Here is an 18,022-nt window from a genome sequence, read left to right on the forward strand (position 1 = left end):
AAGCCATCTCCAGGGCAATCTGTGCATGGAAACGTTTAAGTCTACTGCATACTGAAAGCTATCTGGTCACACTGGCACACATTCCATTTTCTGCCATAGAAACGGGTGGAGAAAGGGTATTGTAGGTGCTCACCTGAACATGACTTGTGCAGTGCTTGGAGCAGCTTGATATCTTGTAGCATACATTTATATAGGATTGATTATAACTAACAGGCTGCAGAACAGGACAGATATGCTGCAGTTGGGGCGTATCTTTGTTTTATCTACTCATGATCCTCTATGAAAATCCTGCATCTCCCCCCCCCCCCCAAAGTCATTCCTCTTGGTCCAAGACATTTTCATCTTTTTTGCACAAGCCATTGGTGTTCAACTGAGAATTGTAAAGTTATATTATTTAATATGGTTAAACCATGGATATTGGCTCTCTGTTCTCAATACAAAGACATATCTTTATCAAGAGTGGGTCAAATTGCCACATGAACTCATGATTCTGCATTGTACTATCAAACCACTAGCCTTTCAATGTCAGGACTGCATACTGTGATTGGCAGAAGCTCATCAGGATCTCAGGTAAAGGTATTTCAAATCACCAGGATTGGAAGTTGAAATTGGGACCATCTGCATGCAAAGATTTTCTACCACTAAGCCATGGTCCCCCCCCCACAGCCTATTTTATGTTTATTGTATTATGACACAGCTACATAGAAATCTCATGCAATATATAAATCACTAACAAGATAGCATCCCTATGTAAGAATCCATGGTTCTACATTTGTAATGTGTTTTCTATTTACCAAATGCAGGCTTGTTATATTATGAATGTTTACAGTTTCTTCCTGTAATGATTACCAAGGTTCAGAGTTTTACATTACTGGAATGCTGAAAGTAGAAATTACCTCCAAACTGGAAGTTTTCACAGTACTGCTATCAGATTGGAGGCCTTTGGAGAACATATTTAACAAGCCATTGCTCCTATTAATAGACCAGAGTCCTTTTTGCCATGTCAACTGTAATATTAATCCTTGTTTCAAGTCACAGGGTCTCAAATATCAGCTGCCACTACTCAGTCGGGTCTCTTTCAGTTTATATCAGAGAACCCAATGGAGTCTTTTGAAGAACTTGGTCATATTAGTAAGGAGAACTTATTAGAAGTTCCAACTTTAAGTGATTCTCTCTCAGAAGATGAAGATGTTAAAAGTACACTTGAGGCTCGTTTCTCACCTAGCCCCCGAAGACGGAATTCAGATTCTTCTGAAGAAATGGAATCAGAAGCTCCATCTACTATTGCAAGAAAAGTTTCATTTGCTGATGCCTTTGGTTTTGACCTTGTATCTGTTAAGGAGTTTGATACCTGGGAAGTCCCAACGACATTACCAAATAATGACTTAGAAGATGAAGTTGTGCCTGTGGAGGAATTCTATTTAACTCCACTGTTTACACTACCCACCACACAAGAAGAGCTTTTGCAAAAAGTGATTGCACAGAAAGTATGGCTAGAGTCCATAGAGTTTCTACCAGGGATAACATGTATGAAGGGCATTATTCGTGTTCTAAATGTCTCCTTTGAAAAGCTGGTCTACGTTAGGATGTCTTTGGACAACTGGCTGACTTATTATGACATATTAGCAGAATATGTGCCTAATTCTTGTGATGGTGAGACTGACCAGTTCTTGTTCAAGATTTCATTGGTTCCTCCATATCAAAGGGATGGCGCTAAAGTTGAATTTTGTATACGTTATGAGACATCTGCAGGAATATTTTGGGCAAACTACAACCACCACAATTACATTTTGATCTGTCATAAAAAGGAAATGGCACTGGCGGAGAATACCAAACTTCAGGAAGATGCAGATAAACAAATCAAAGGATGCTTAAAGTCAACAATGAACAGGTGAGGCTACATCTTTTCTTTGCTTAATTATTTAATTATTTTAAGGTCTTTTCATTCAGTCCTTTAAAAGAGAAGCTTACTACTTTGTCAGGGAAGCAGATATTTTAAAATAACTTTCAATACCTATTGCAGTTCTTTTGTTTCCCCCTACCATGCTCTCACCTGCACTGTTGCCATTAATAGGACTTGCCAGTTTGTACAACTGGTTTAAATAAAATGTACACATTATAATTACAGTGTGTTCTCACAGAAGTTCTCTTGGAAGAAACTTAATTAGTCAGGTGTAGAATATTACCAAGCTGAATGTTGTCAAAATGGCATGACAGCCAATCAGGTGAATCAGATAATTAAGGACTATTTAAAAAGTGGGACGTGTTTGATCTCAGTCAGATGAGATATTGTTCCATTATAGGAGTTTGCTATAATCTTACATTGGTGTTGTTATGGAGTTCAAATAAGATTTATTGATAGATCAAAAACATTATGCAATTTTCAAAATGTCACAGAAGTGTAAAAATATTTGTCACAATAAAGCCCTGTGTAGCAATTCATTTGGCTGAATATTACTCTGAAAGCCAAACTAGATGCAGTGCTGGAAAATCCACAAACAATTCTTCCCAAAATTGCCCTGGGCCTTGAGAAGGCAGGTGTTGCCTATTGACAGTGGTCTGACCTCCCTTAACCATGCTGCTAGTAGCCCTGGATGGCAAACGAGTCAAACAGGGAGAAGGAACTAGTATTCAGTCCTTTAATAATAATGGAATGCGGATAGTTTTGATTGGTGAAAGCATATGGTCAGGAAGAGTTAAGTTCCCTCTAATGGTTCCATTCTGAATCTCTGCACAATGATTTCCATTTTTTTCAAATATTGGGAGAATCTATGAACAGGTCCTCCATGATCTCATCTCATTTGTTCCTGAGCTAGGAGTGAGAAGTATTACTTGTTAGAATGGCCTGCCAGTAAGTTGTATTTCCATAGACACCTGTTTTTGCCACTTGGAAAGCAAGTAATATTTCCTTCTGCCTCTGGAGTTGGCTTTGCGCTTGCTGTTAAGGATCCTTGCAACGGAGAAACTCTGTAAATAAATGCACAAAATCACTGTGTTTCATTATTTTATTCATTATTGTGTTTTATTATTGTAAAATTATTAGTACAGGCCGATGCAACTTTTGGCTGTATTGAGAGGCAAAACTGAAGATATTGTCTATGTATTTTAAGGTTTTGTACTTGGAGATTGTGTTTGTGAGACTGTGTATATGTCACTGGAGACTGTATATGAATGCATTAATGCTATTCTATTGGGGGGAGGCTGCTTCCCCCCCCCTTTTTTGTACTTTTGTCTCTAAAGCTATCCTTTGGATTCAGAGTCACATGGTTATGTTTCACACCCACCAACTGCCAGGTTTAGGATGCCTCTGAATCAGTACCATGTTATGAAAGATAAAGCAGATCCATGGCTAGGCTGCTTAATATGAAGTACCCATTTTTAGAAAAAAATCTTTCTTAAAAATGTAGACTATTTTTCTGGAAAAATATGAAAATATGTTTCCAAAAGTGCCTTTCTGAGTGTGCTGTGGTTTGGCAAGGTTGCTAAAGTTATCCTGATCGAACTGTTTTGCAAGCATACTATCATCAGTTTTACCAGCATAAGCTGTGACCCACCACCCTGACTCCACAAAGTACAATGGCCCATCTGGGCTTGATATGTTTTGACTTCAGAACTATGAGGTTGTCATACAGGTTTTGCAGGTCTAGAATGAGCAAAATGTGAAGTGTGAGGCTGTTGGTTGAACAGTTCTGCTACTGGGGTGGGTGGTGGTGGTTGGCAGATGGAACAAACAACTTTCCCACCTCCCACCCACCCAGGGTATTTTTCTGACCTGCACATTACAAAGTTCTTATGTGCCCTGCATGTCCACCTTGGTCCTGTTCACCAGATGTGCTCTTGGAATCCCCTGGTTGGAACTTAATTCCAAGGCATATACAGGAACAATTCAGATCCATCAGTACACATACATGCAACAACTCCTGGGGCTGTTTCAGGATGGGAAAAGAGCACATTCCATGACCCTGATCTGAATTGTGGTCCCACACATTGGTTACTTAGCAAAAAATAAATTAAAAAAATTAAAAAGCTGGGAACTCCATTCATGATATATTAACAGAGCCTTCATATACAGAGGTAGCAGACCTCTGAATACCAGTGTTGTGAGGCAGCAGCAGGAGAGGGCCTTGGCCTCTATGTCCTGTTTGTTGGCCCTCCAGTGCAACTGTTTGGCCACTGTATGAAACAATATGCTGGTCTAGATGGACCACTGGTCTGACCCAGCAGGCTCTAGTTATGTTTTTATGTTCTTAGTATTTTGCATAAAACCCAGAAGATAAGAAATGTACTATCAAGAACTTAGAGGTGACTTGTAACCTGTTCAGAAGAACAACTCCTCTGGAAACACTGGAAATCCTATAGTAAAAACTACTTTTTGCTTAAAAATGCCTTGGGTCAGCCTAACGTTTTCTGCATGTTGTAATAATGCTGACCTCTCTTCATTCTTTTAATTGAATGTCTTTTAATGTCCTGGGAGCATCTAAAATCTCTGGCTTACTAGAATTATTCATCAAAAGAGTCTGAACCGTGAAGGCTTGCAGCATTCTATACCAGCTGAAGCAGATTACTTTGAAGACATGAAGTTACCTTATACTGAGTCAGACTATTGGTCTAGCAAGGTTGTTGTTGTCTGCTCTGATTGGCAGCGGCTCTCCAAGGTTTTGGGCAGAGGTCTTCCATGTCACCTACAACCTGATTCTTAGTAGAAATGCCAGGGACTGAATCTCGGAACTTCTGCATGCAAAACAGATGGTCTACCACTGAGCCATGTTAGAACCAGAAATGTGTCTTTAACTGCATGTAAAATGGGGATGCTCTCTACATTCAGCTTGAAATTTGTCAGGAAGGATCCCTCAGTGGGAGGAGTACAACATATGAGGATTCAGTCCAAATTTAGGGATTACAGCTTTCCCAGTGAAGCCAATCAAAATAAACAAGCCATGAAATAAAGCATTCGAACAGGTATAATTATAATGAATAAAATGATTATTGAACATAATGCACTAATTGGAATAGTATTTTTGTTGGCAGTCCTAATAAAAGGCTTTGAACTGTCTTGCACCAGCAAAGTATCATTCAGAAACCTTTGATGCTATTAATTCATTAGCAAGAATAGATGTGGCAAAAGGCGATTAACTGACAATGTTGACATTCTGAAGTTTCCAAAATTATGTTCAGCAGTCAGATATTTTGTTCGAGACTGACCAGTCTCTCTGTGACATCACTGTAGTCAAATCAATACTAGGCAGAGGAGCTCTAGTCTATACTACCCAATCCAACCTAATCGCTCCATTCAGGATATTATAATATTAGAGGTTCATTTTCCCTTGTTGCTCCTGTCTATCTCCTCCATTTAAAGACACTTAATCTTCTGTTGCTTCTTGAGAACAAGACTTTGATTGTCAAACCATTGGGTGGGTTCTTTTATTTTTTAAATTGATAAACCAATATTTCCTTGCATAACTGAGAATCACTCAGCTATGCAGATACCACTACCTTGACTATGGATTGCCCCATTTTGCTCCTCAAATGATTAGCTTGGGACCGTCAAGTTCACTTTTGCAAATGCTGATGATGTGACTGTGAGCTCATGATGTGCCATCCCATGTTGAAGCCCCACAATGCCGTGTCTGTGCTGACAGCATCTAGAAATGACATCAGCTGAAGATGCTAGTGAATTGTGGTTATTTGTCAGATTTTGGCCCAAGTATGCATACTGAGTGTGATGGTGTGCCATAGGAGAAAGTATGATTTTTTTAACTGGACAAAAATCAGAAAAAAAGATTCTTTTTTTAGCAGACTTCTCATGGAATAAGAGGCAATTCATGATGCTGATAAAGCACAGAGCTGCCTCTCTGCTCTCTGGGGATGTTTATTGTTTTTACTGATACATTATTGTTTTCCAGCGATTAATGTCTCTAGATAAAAGGCAATCATAGACAAAAAACAGATGTACTTTGCATAGCTCAAGTTTGCTGAGGCAGGCCCTGAATGACAGGAGCACACTTCAGTCAGCCTATGGATTTGGCTAAAGCCTTTCGCTATTCTTAGGAAGTGATGATGTGGATGGTGGTCTTTACCAGGAGAGCAGCTGTTCCTTGCTACTGTGAGTGTGGGCCTTGCGTTTGCATGGTGACAACACTTCTGGTGTAGTCAGATCATCTCTACTATTCTTTGTGCAAGACCAGTGGTGACACCGCTGCTGCTAAAAGTCTGCTGCTTTTGTGATTCCCAGTGTTCCATGGCAGCTGGGAAATCTTGAAGGCTTGCATACTTTTACCAACACAAAAGGTTTTACAAAATATTTTCCTTTCTTTCTATGCAATGATCAAAGCAATATATACGACCCAGTAAGCAAAGGTGGTAGTAAATGGTGACATGACACAAAATATACATATCCAAAAGGGTACGAGGCAGGGTTGCCCTTTGTCACCATTGCTGTTTATATTTATTTTGGAAACATTAGCGGATTTAGTTAGGGAAAACAATCAGATAAAAGGTTTAAAAGTTAAAGACGAAGTCTTTAAATTGTAAGCTTTTGCAGATCTAGTTTTTATAGTAGAAAATCCTCCTGAATCACTTCCCCATTTATTGGAATGTATTGAGAAATATAGAAAAGTATCTGGCCTTAAAATTAATTACAACAAAATAAATATAGTGACAAAGAATTGTACAGTAAAACAAACAGAGCAGATTCAAAATTTATCTCTTATGAATATTGTTAAAGAAGTAAAATACCTTGGAGTGACAATATCTAAAAGAAATAATACATTAATAGAAGATAATTATACTACTTCAAGATATATAAAAAAGATTTATCAAAATGGGGAATGCTGAAGCTATCTTTTATGAGATATTGCTCAAAATATACCAGTCTTTAGGAATGTTAAATTCTTTAAAGATCTAGATGTAATTTGTAGACAATTTGTATGGTCTAACAAAACAGCACAGATTAAGTGGAAAGTGTTGCAGGATAAAAAGGGGGGGGGCTTTGGACTCCCAAATTGGAAATTATACTACTCTACATTAATCTTCACGGTGGGCAGAAGGTGATCACCCAGAGGGAGGGACCTCTCCATATAAGCTCAGGGGAGGGCTTCTAGTGTCCTGGCCCCACTGCTGGACCTCCTGATGGTACCTGGTATTTTTGGCCACCGTGTGACAGAGTGTTGGACTAGATGGGCCATTGGCCTGATCCAACATTGGCTTCTCTTATGTTCTTATGTTCTTTTTATATGTGAAAGTTATATTAATCGTGTTTTTGAATATTTTGCATGAAAAGGAACAAAAACATTACTATATTAACATTGGCAAATAAAATTGAACTTTGGCTTATTTAATCAGGAATACATAGACTGAAGTCCTAAAAACACTTTAATGGGAGTAAGCCATGATGAATAAAATGGAACTTACTTCTGAGTAGACCTGTTCAGGTTTGCTCCTCTTGGTGAATAAATTTAGATCTTACAAATGATAACTGCCACTGTGTGCCACTTATATTCCATAAATATATTCAAAACAAAGAGGCCCACAGACCACTGAAAACCTCTTCAGGCCCTCTATTGACATTGTTTACAATTTAAGCAAACCATGTTATTTAATTTCAAGTCATTTGTGTAAAACTTGAGGGCTAGGGTGCTGTTCTTTCTTTTTTTTTAAATAAAACCAGAGCTTGTGAAGATTATGGTAAAGACACCTATTACCATACTTGAAAGTCAGATCCCACAATTCACAGCATGATTTCTTATTTCTACCACCTCTGTCTGTGACTATAACAGCTAATTGGTGCATACCTAGAGCAGCAGCAAAGAAAATCAAGAAACTAATGATACTCAGTGCTGTGTGAAAGACTATGCCAAACCACTTCTGACATGGGCATAAAAATAGTTAGTGCCCACATTCCCCTTTGAAATGTCAGACACATTGTCTGGATTTGGCCTTTAAGTAATAGCTGTCTTGTGGAGTAGTTCTTGACAATGCAAAATTCATTGTGCCACAGTTTTTTCTTTATTTGTATTAGAGTAGCTCAGAAATCTATCATTACTGTGCACAGCAACAGGCCTAATATTATGTCTAATGGAAAGGCCTCTGCATCTTTTCCATATATACATCTATGAGCATCACTGCTCCACAGCACACACAAGACTACTCATGCTCCAAAGGATAGAGCTGGAAGAAAGAGCTTCTTGAACCATGCAGAGAACTGTTTGGAAAGGGATGTATTGCAGTTTGTCTTTTGATAAGAAATAATCTAACATGCAGTAATTTCTGCATTGGTATCAGAAACTATACGCTAGGAGACCGAACCTCGTTGAACCAGTATGCACTTTTGGAACTTTGAGAAAAGGTAGTGGGATCCACAGTAAATGACTGCCATTAGGTGGGACCAAATGGCTCTTATAAGGGCTGAGGCCAATTGCAAAATTTTGGGTTTTTTTTTTTTTAAAATGTTGGACAGTTGTTCCAAATGGGTGCTTTCTTCTGGGATCTTCTGAAATGCCTCTTACTCCAATGAGGTTTTCACAAAGGGTGTACAAACTGGTATTTCTGGCCACTGTGTGACACAGAGTGTTGGACGGGATGGGCCTTTGGCCTGATCCAACATTGGCGTCTCTTATGTTCTTATGTTCTTAAATGGACTCTATTCCATTTCTTTTTTATTTTGTTTATGCATTTTCTTCCCACCCATTCTCATTGCTTGTGTTTTCAATGCATTTGTGGTTTTTTTACACCCACAATGCCCTTTCATTTCATTTTTACATCACTTTTATGCTACTCATATGCTATATACACACCATTTATGTGTAATTTATGCAAAATAATGTTTAAAAATATTCTTGGCATGAGGGGACAAAACATGGCATGGAAGCAAATGTTCAGTTTGCATGAGGGAGAAGTGAAATTGAAATGGAGATTCTGGAGCTGAAGGAGCAGTGATGAGCAATAACCTAACATCCCTAGTTTTCACAGGATCACACTCTTTTACAGCATCTGGTTACCCAATGGAAGAACAGAATGGTTGGGTAGGATCACCAGATGTTCTCTATATACTGCCTAGCCCTGCTATATTAATCCAGAAGTCCTGTTTTGATGTTGTAACTCCCTTGCATCAGTAGAACCCATGATTCTTTATTTTTGTGACATTTTCTATTCTTTGCTCCAAGTCTTTCCACTAAAATATACACATTTTCTGTGTTATTCTTTCATCAATAAATAACCATGATACCTTAATCACATATGTATAAATGGTCCATTCTATGTATGAATACCATATAAACTGTGTATTAAAAAGTGGAATATTTGTCAATAATATAAAGGAATTCATGAAGCCAACAGTGAAAAGCAGAAAATGGAAACCAATAACAAAAATGTAAATAAATATAAAAAGAAGCTCATCCTAGTACCGATATCGTTATGCTTCATAGCACCCTGGTCCCTTAAACCCCCAAGAAGTTGTATCAGCCTGATTTGTCAATCAAATAATAAACACCTAATAAAGTGGCAATCCTATATACTTTTCATAATTAACATTCAGATATGGTGCAGCCAGCTTCAGAACTAATTTCTTGATTGGTGGGGCCCATGTTAGCAAGTGCTCTTAAGTGAGGACCTCTAAGATTTGATTGGTTAAGACCACCAAATCACACCTCCCAAAGTTTGAACCAATAGATAATTTTTTGGAGGGAGGAGTCCCAAAGAGCATTAGGAGTCACGACCAGGTGAGCTCTGGGTGGTGTGGGTGCTATTTAAATCCACCCGATTTGAAATCCCTGCCTCCTCCCTCCTCCCTTCTCAGGCTGGTCAAATAGGCCTAGTCTCCAGGAAGAGGCGGGCCCAGGATTTGCACTGTTATGGCCACTTGGCTGCCAGCTGATCACGTAGCCAGGCTCATCCTGGCCTGTGGTGTGATTTAACATAAAACAGCTTCATATTTTCATATACACTGTGGGATTTTTAGGACACTTCCCATTGTATTAGTTTCAGGACAGGAAAGAGTTGTGCAGAGCATTTTCAAGGTTTAAGTGGGGCATGTGGATAAACCATAATAGAACATGTAGATGCTGCTAAGGATTCATCCATGGATGTGACTAGTGTGACTGGAATTTACAAATGAGGGTGTACATTAAGACATAGGCATACTTACATATCTACATACATACATGTATGCATGTATGTATAATATGAGAAAGGGATACCATCATAGATCCATTATAACACCAGAACATGCCAGCACAGAAGATAAAGACCTGTGGTACAGGAATGTCCATTAGTATGGAACACATGGGCTTCAGCCCAGAAAATGGGGGTAGACATTCTTATGATCAATTGGCTCTCTCAGTATTATTAATCACCATATTGTATAATTCATTTATGGTCTCCAAACTTATTCATCTCTTTTCCATACAGTCTAGTTTTTCATTGTATGCAAGTTACTTCCTCTCTACAAAAATCCTAGTCTGGGGCGAGCTGCAGTCACACACAATAAATAATCCACTTTCAATCCACTTTCAATGTACTTTCCAACTGGATTTCCTGTTCTGCACTGTCATTTTTGTCACTTGCTTGTCCCTATTGCTTCAGGGTCCCCCACCCCAATGTGTTTTGCTCTCTCTAGTAGTCCCAGGAGGAGCAAAACACTTGTAGGAAAGGGAGGGAACCCAAAGCAATAGGGACAAACAAGTGACAAAAATGACAGTGTGGAAATCCAGTGGGAAAGTGCACTGAAAATGGATTGAAAGATGCGGGGGGAAATTGGGGGGAGATGTGGGTTAAAATGCGGCCGAGCAGCAAATAGTGGGAAATTGAGCAGTACAAGTGGGGGGAAACAGTGCAACAACTGCTTTTGCGGAATCAGTTTTATTGTGCGTGACTGCAGCCCTGGTTATCATATTTTGACTCTCTCTCTCGCTGGCTGTGTGTACTCTTAGTTGAGGAAACCAGCCATTGATCGTATGGGGGTCATACGTGAGGCTAAAAGCATGTTACAATTTGATTTTTATGCAGTGCAGCTTGAGGAACATGCCAATGGATGGATTGATTTGTGTATGTATCTGTAAATGCAATGCTGGGGAAAGAAATGCCTTTGAGAGTTATTCTCTCTTACCAGGGACTCTCAGGGAATGTAGTAAGGCTTTCTAATAGAAAAGTCTTTGCTAAAATGTCATTTTGTTTTAACATCTATTACTGCGTTTTAAATGTTTAACTGTATTTATTGTATTGTTACATGATGTTACCGACCCTGAGCCCACTCATGGGATGGGCAGGCTATAAATACAAATAATAAATAGTGAACAAGCCTCACTTCCCAGGACTCTTTGGGAGAAACCATAACAGTTAACCTGTAGGCTTGTAATGTATATTTCTTTTTATTTTTCTCTGAGGAAGCTCTGCCCACTTCCCTTTAATAAGTCTCAAGGCTCATTCCCAAATTACAGGTTGCAGCCTGCCACTTATTTTGTCATGCAAATGGGTTTTCTAATGTGAACAGCATAACATTCAGATTTTTTTTTTAACCCCTGAAGGGGATTTTTTATTGCATTTTCTAAAGACTACAAACTACAAAGAAAAAATGGGAAGGGGAAACAACTACAACTAAGGATACAGGAAAGAAAACCACTAATAACTAAAACCCCAAGTATAGGAGATCCTTACATTAGCTTGTATAAGCGTTATTCTTAACATGCTTAGATTACACTGAACATGGTCATTTATGCTAATATATTTAGCTTTTAGCCCATCATTTAACTATTTTAAGAAAATTCCAAGAGCAACATTAAAGTAAATGTTTTAAATGTTTTAAATGTTTCAGAGTCCTTCAGCCTTTATTTAGCTTTGTTCTTTCTTTTCCTCAGTTGATAGTCTCGCTTGGGGGCTGCCGCCCCCTTATCTGAAGCAGAGTCCTCATCTGAAACCACAGAGCCCATATCTTCACTGGATTTACTGTGTTCTTCTTCCGCACCGACCTATCCTGGCTCTTCCAATTGCAATCTCAGGGACTCATGTTTTTCTTTTTTGTCCTTAATTTTAAAGGTGAGACATTTGGGAATCAACCATCTGTAGGCAATGCTTTTCGTTTGCAGAAACAATATTAGGTCTTTATACTCCTTCCTCTTCTTCCTGATTTCAAATGGGATATCTTTTAAAATTCTGATGTTATTCCCTCCCATTTTCAGGGGTTCTCCTGTAGTTGTTTTGATTATTAAGTCCCTGACATGTCTCTTCGAGAATCTAACCACAATCTCTCCAGGCAGATTATTTTTCTTGATATAGTTGGAATAGGATCTATAGATCACATCCATTTCGCTTATCAAGTATTCCGCTTTTAAATCTGTAACTGGAGCTAATGCTTAAATCAAAAGTTCTTTTAGATTCTCTCCTTTTGTCTCAGGGACCCCTTGGAATCAGAGGACTAGGTTAGCTCTCTCCATTTGCAGCTGCAAAATTTGAAATTCACCTGAAGTTTGTTTCTTTTCCAGCATTTGCACCTTTTTCTTGATTTTTTGGGTCTTTGCGTCCACTTCCTTCACTTTCTCCACTGTTTGCTCCGTTATTTTTGTGATTTCCACTAGTTGGAGCTGCTGAGCTGAAAGTTAGCTGCTGGTTAACGTTGGTCATTTGGTCCAGCAGAGGGCGCATGGTTTCTGCTAGCAGTTTGGATAGCTCTGAGGAGTCCTCCATCCGGGGACTCGAGCCTCCCATTAGTTTCATTTTTGCTAGCTTGTCTTTCTCCATTTTCTTCCCCGCCATGTTTGAGGGTTATTTACTTTTAGTAAAAGTTGCTAAAGTCTCTGAAATTCGCCCAAGTTGTTATGTACACTCTGGTAAGTCTCTTAAAACATATTTCCATATTTTTACTTCTGCTCCCCCCTTGGCAAATAATTGTTTTGTTTATGCATGTGGGAGGAACCCCTCCCCCACTCGCTCATCTTGCCATTCCCAGGGGGGCCTTTTTTTAGTTTTTCGGCATCTCTTTTTTACTTGACTCACTGTTCATTGTTGGTCCGGGGATCTTGCTCACTCATGGTTAAATCATCCGATCTCCAATGCTTGTCCCGGCCGCCGGCTCTGGATCCGTATGGTCGCAACAGTGGCAGGACCATCGGGGCAGAGGAGTGCCTCAATTCCGCAGCATCTTGCTGCGGAAGAGGCTACCCCTCAAAAGCCCCGTGGCGAGGAGCCTTTCACACTGGCTCCATGGGGAGGCAATGGACAATCGAGCCCCCTCCTCACTGCAGGTGCTCAGATCGTCTCCCCAGAGGTCCGGGAGAGACGTCTGCTAGTGTGTGGCCATTAACTGGATGCAAACATTGAGATTTTTTAAAGTCATGTTTTGGAGTTCCCCGTATAATACAAGCCAGTGGTTTAGTGGTAGAGCTCCCAGGTTCAGTCCCCACTTCTCCAGTTAAATAGTTGAGGTAGCAGATCAACCTCTGCCTGAGATCCTGGTCAGCCACTTCCATTCCAAATAGACTATACCGATACCTTGATATACCAATAGTCTAATTCAGTATAAGGCAATTTCATGTGCTCAAATTGCTACATTCTGTCCTGATGGTATCTGGCTTATACCTGAGATAAGAACATAAGATGAGTCCTTCTACATCAGACCAGTGGTCCATCTAGTCCAGCATCCTATTTCACTTAGGAGTCAACCACTTGCTCTGGGGGGCCCAGCAAACAGGGCACAGAAGCCAAGTCCTCCCTGTGATGTAGCCTTTCAGCACTGTTATTAAGAGGTTTATTGCCTCTGAATGAGGAGGCTCAGCATGCTCACAGGAGTATGCTGCTTATGTGAGTTGAATGCATTGTGAGAATTAATGTTCATTTACTGTTGCTGTCTTTCATATCCCAGGTAGAGGTAAAGGGTTTACAAATCTGTAAGATACACTATGGCCGAGTTCAGACTGGCAATTTTGGCCTGGCAGGCAAATGTTTCAGTAGCTGTTCAGTAGCGGATTAAAGGGGCGGGTTCACACAGGCACATCTGTCAGGCGTCCCCCAGCCATACTCAAGCTGTCTTGTGCCGCTTCCCTCGCGAGTTTAAAAGATACCAGGTGAAAGTGGTAGCAAACCGTGTGCAGAGCAGGTTGATTCCAGTTCCGAGTGTGAACACAAGTGCTGCTAAGGTGGGAACAACCCACAGTAATTGATAATAGGCACTGGCTGTTTCCGTGGGCAGGCACCATCAGGGCCTGTGTGCTCATGCCCTATTTGCTGCTGCGCCCATGTGCCCATGCGCATGGGTGCATGCAGCCCAGCGTGGAAACAGCTGCTAAAAGCCTGCCAGGGCAGCCCAACAGTGTGAACACTCCGTTGCGCTTCCTCCACGGTATCCTCCCGCTTCATTTGCTGCGGTGTGAATGGGAATACCGAAACCAAGCCGTTCCGGGTCTGTTCTGTTTTTTCTTTGCCACGACTCCCTAGCACTTCAAATTGCCAGTCTGAACAAGGCCTATAATAGTGAAGAGGGGAGAATAATGGATGTAGGTTGCCATTTAATCCAATGAATTTTGTCTTAGAGTTTGACTTTGTACAACTGGTTTCAAATTTTAACTCAGGTTACAGACTGTCTCAATGGCAGAATGCCAGTTGAACAATTTGCATGCATGTTCCCCCTAGCATTACCAATAAGACTAAGATTTATATGGCTATGGTAAAATGCCCTACATGACCAATTTCTAACATTACAGGAATGAGAAACTGTGGACTGTTATGGCACAATGCTCAAAAGAATCTATCACATTCTGCCATGCTAAATTATCTATTTGGACTTCATCTCAAATAGAGTAGACTTCATACAATCTAAAGACATAATCCAGTGGGAAGCTTTCTTGCCCCGTTAAAATTAAAAGGAGCTGTGCAAGAGCATAGTAGCAATGCCCTTTCATAGACATGGTTCTTATTCTATTCAGTGGGCAGTATTTAAGCTCACTGTTTTTTGCCCTGTCATTAATTAGTGGACAGGATGAAGGACCAATCTGCCTGATCCTTCAGAAAGCAATTGACAGGATTACTACTGGTACAGCTGAGTGTTATGCTTGGAAGACCTCACTGAGAAACTGGTCAGCATCCTGTGCTGGCACTGCAAACCTGGAAAAGCTGATATCTGCAAACACTGTTGATTGTCCACAATTTTGAGATTCCACCTATATGAAGATAATTGGTGGAGTGGGCATGGACATGTTGAATGAATATATAGCCTGAGTTCTAATAGTCCTTTTTGATATTTCAGCCACGACTATAATGTCAATAAGCATCCAAAGCTATAACTCTCTTTGGCCGAGTTCAGACTGGCAGTTTGCCCCAATATATGCGCATTTCAGAAATGTTCCACAACCGGATTAAAGGGGCCATTCACACAGGCACATCTGTCAGGTGTTCCCCAGCTGTATTCAACCCGTCTTGTAACGCTTCGCTCCCGAGTTTAAAAGGTACCTGGTGAAAGTGGCAGCAAACCCTGGAAAGCACGATTATCCCATGTCCATCCCGCACCAACAAAGTGTGAACGCCAAAAGCCGCATTTTTCTTATGCGCATGAGCGCTCATGTGCATATCTCCAGATTACAAAAAAAGAAAGCCATGCCTTACAGCCGTGCCTCCAGGCCAACAGTGTGAACGCTCCCGCATCAGTCGCTGCAGTGTGAACGGGAAAACCCGGAACAGTTTGTTCCGGCCCTTTTTTGCCAAGACTCCTTCCTGCTTTGAACTGCCCGTCTGAACTCAGTCTTTGCTTACAGCCACATCTAGTTCTACTGACTCATCTCCCAGCTTCTTTGTACAAACATTCAAACATTTCACAGTATTTATAGAAAGTTCCATACTGGAATTCGCAGCTCTGGTTGGTTTTTACATTTTTTTCTATTCTTCCTTAGTGCTTAGGTGTGTCCCTGAGGCTGCAATCTTAAGCACACATACCTGGGAGTAAGCTCCATTGAACATGGTGGGACTTACTTCTGAGCAGACATGCACAGGATTGTGCTGTAAGTCACTATATTCTGTATGTCTTATTGAGTTCTATTTTTTGGCCAAGGTTTAATGATGTAGCTGCTACCACAATTAAAATGGGCTACTATTGTAACAAGGTGTCCATCTCCATTGCATTTCATTTTAGCTTTGTCTCATTACTGACCTCCATGTGTTTCTGCCATATATCAACTTACTCCTGGCATCCAAGTCTGGATTTTTCCTGTTTTTCCCCTTTTCTACTATTGCAGTTTATATTGATTTTGCAGATATCAGTTGTTCAGGGATGGGCCTAGCCCTGGCTTCACTGCCAGCCCATGCCTGGCCTCCGGAGCCCTGCCCAAGGAAAAAGCAACCAAGAGGGGTCATGACAACAGTAGCCCCAGACTAGAGATGCCAGGTTCCCCTGGGCAGCCAGCGGGAGATGGGAGGTGAACTTACCAGGAGCTGGGAGCTTCTTCACATGTTTCAGCAACATGCCCATGTGACCCAGCAACATGTGACTTCTAATGTGACCCAGAAGTGACATAGGCACATTGGGGGTGTTGGGGGTGATGCTCTGGTTTGGGGGCAAAAACTCTATGAGAGAATTAGCTTCTATCATAGTTTTTGCTCAAAAACCAGAACGTTGCCTCAATATCCCTGACATGCCTACATCATGTAGGCATGTTGCTGCAATGTCGGGTGTTCCTCCCTCATTTTTGAAGTAATTCCCCCACACACACTGGCCAGCTGATACATGGCAGAGAGGTTGGGCCTGGCAATGGGTGACACCCGCACCCACCCTACCCCAGAGTCACTGCAGATGGCAGGGGCTTAGGAGGGGCCCTAGAGGACTGGACTAGCAGCAGAGGAGATGGTGGTGGTGTGGCAGTGCATCTCATAAGAAGAAGCAGGCAGACAGTGGAGAAGAGGGAGAACCAGCAGCATGGACAGTCACTGGGAATGGGTGGGCCTGTGCAAAGCAGGCCTGGCCCAACTGCTGGGAACTGTCACTCTGGTAGGCCTCCTAGGTAAGCCTACCAGGGGAAGGGGGGGCAAACTCAAGCCGACTCCACAACAGGCCGGGGAGGAATGAGAGGGTCTTGCTTCAAGCCCTGGGGGAGCACAGGTCCAGGGAACTGTGAGGAATCAGGCGGTGCAACCCCCTCCTCATCCCATTCTGAGGCCTGGGGGAGCCTACTCCATTGTGTGGCAGAATGGCTGAAGCCTAGCAAGTGGGGATGGAGAGAGAGAAGCCTCCCATCAGTGAATATACAGTAAGAACATACTTCCTTGTTGTACTGATTCCATACACCAAACTAAAGCAAAATAGAGAAATCTAGAAGGCTGCAAAAAGAAACAGCTAATTAAAGAAAAAGAGAGAGAAACTGAAGTGGAGCTAACAGAGGGGTGTGGGTGGGAAGGGGGGGAGGACAGATATGGCAACAGTAGAGATACTGATATCACTTCAACCACGAGGCTGCAGATCCTGCTATTGGAATCAATCTCATGTGTTCCACAGTTTAGCATAGTACATTGGGGAGGAAATAATTTTGTATTATTTGCCACTGTTAATATTGATAGGAGAGGGCCACGTATTGTCACCTTTTGAAACAGACATCTCAAACTGCTGGCAAATTTGTGCTGAGGACCGATGAGATGGGGCTAGCCTTCGCCATACAGGTCAGGGCAGGCCTGATCTACAGGATATAATTGACCACGTTCCAAATGGTGACATGATATCTGTTGCCACAAGTATTGATTGTTTTAAAAGCTAATCTATATTGCATGGTGAAAAGGATTTAAGAAAAACCTTTCCCATTGTAATGTGTTTCCTTTCACTCGGGCTCCAGATTTTCCATATCACATAAGTCATTGTAAGCTCCCTAAAGGAATTTGTAGAAGCTAATACTTTGAAAGGAGAACCATAAGCACAGACAGCTATGTAGTCTCCAAAGCAAAGCCTTTGAAACCGATTGAAGCAAGCCACCAATCCAGCACAGCAAATGCATGTGGTAAAGTTTATAAAAGAAGGAATCTGCCTCATGAAGACAAAACATCTCAGGGATGACTGAATTGT

At 41.1% G+C, this 18,022-nt stretch overlaps 1 protein-coding gene across 1 annotated transcript in view; it reads left to right on the forward strand.

The window, feature by feature from the left end:
• The first annotated feature begins 1,051 nt into the window (after positions 1-1,051).
• Positions 1,052-18,022, forward strand: part of PPP1R3A (protein phosphatase 1 regulatory subunit 3A) — a 31,442-nt gene continuing 14,471 nt past the window's right edge. Inside the window, exon 1 of the mRNA XM_015427359.1 lies at positions 1,052-1,891. Coding sequence (XP_015282845.1) covers positions 1,101-1,891 — 791 coding nt within the window. The 5' untranslated portion in view covers positions 1,052-1,100. The remainder of the gene's footprint in view (positions 1,892-18,022) is intronic.

Source organism: Gekko japonicus, unplaced genomic scaffold (genome assembly GCF_001447785.1).
Source record: "Gekko japonicus isolate JY-2015 unplaced genomic scaffold, Gekko_japonicus_V1.1 scaffold1999, whole genome shotgun sequence".
Lineage (NCBI taxonomy): Eukaryota > Metazoa > Chordata > Lepidosauria > Squamata > Gekkonidae > Gekko > Gekko japonicus.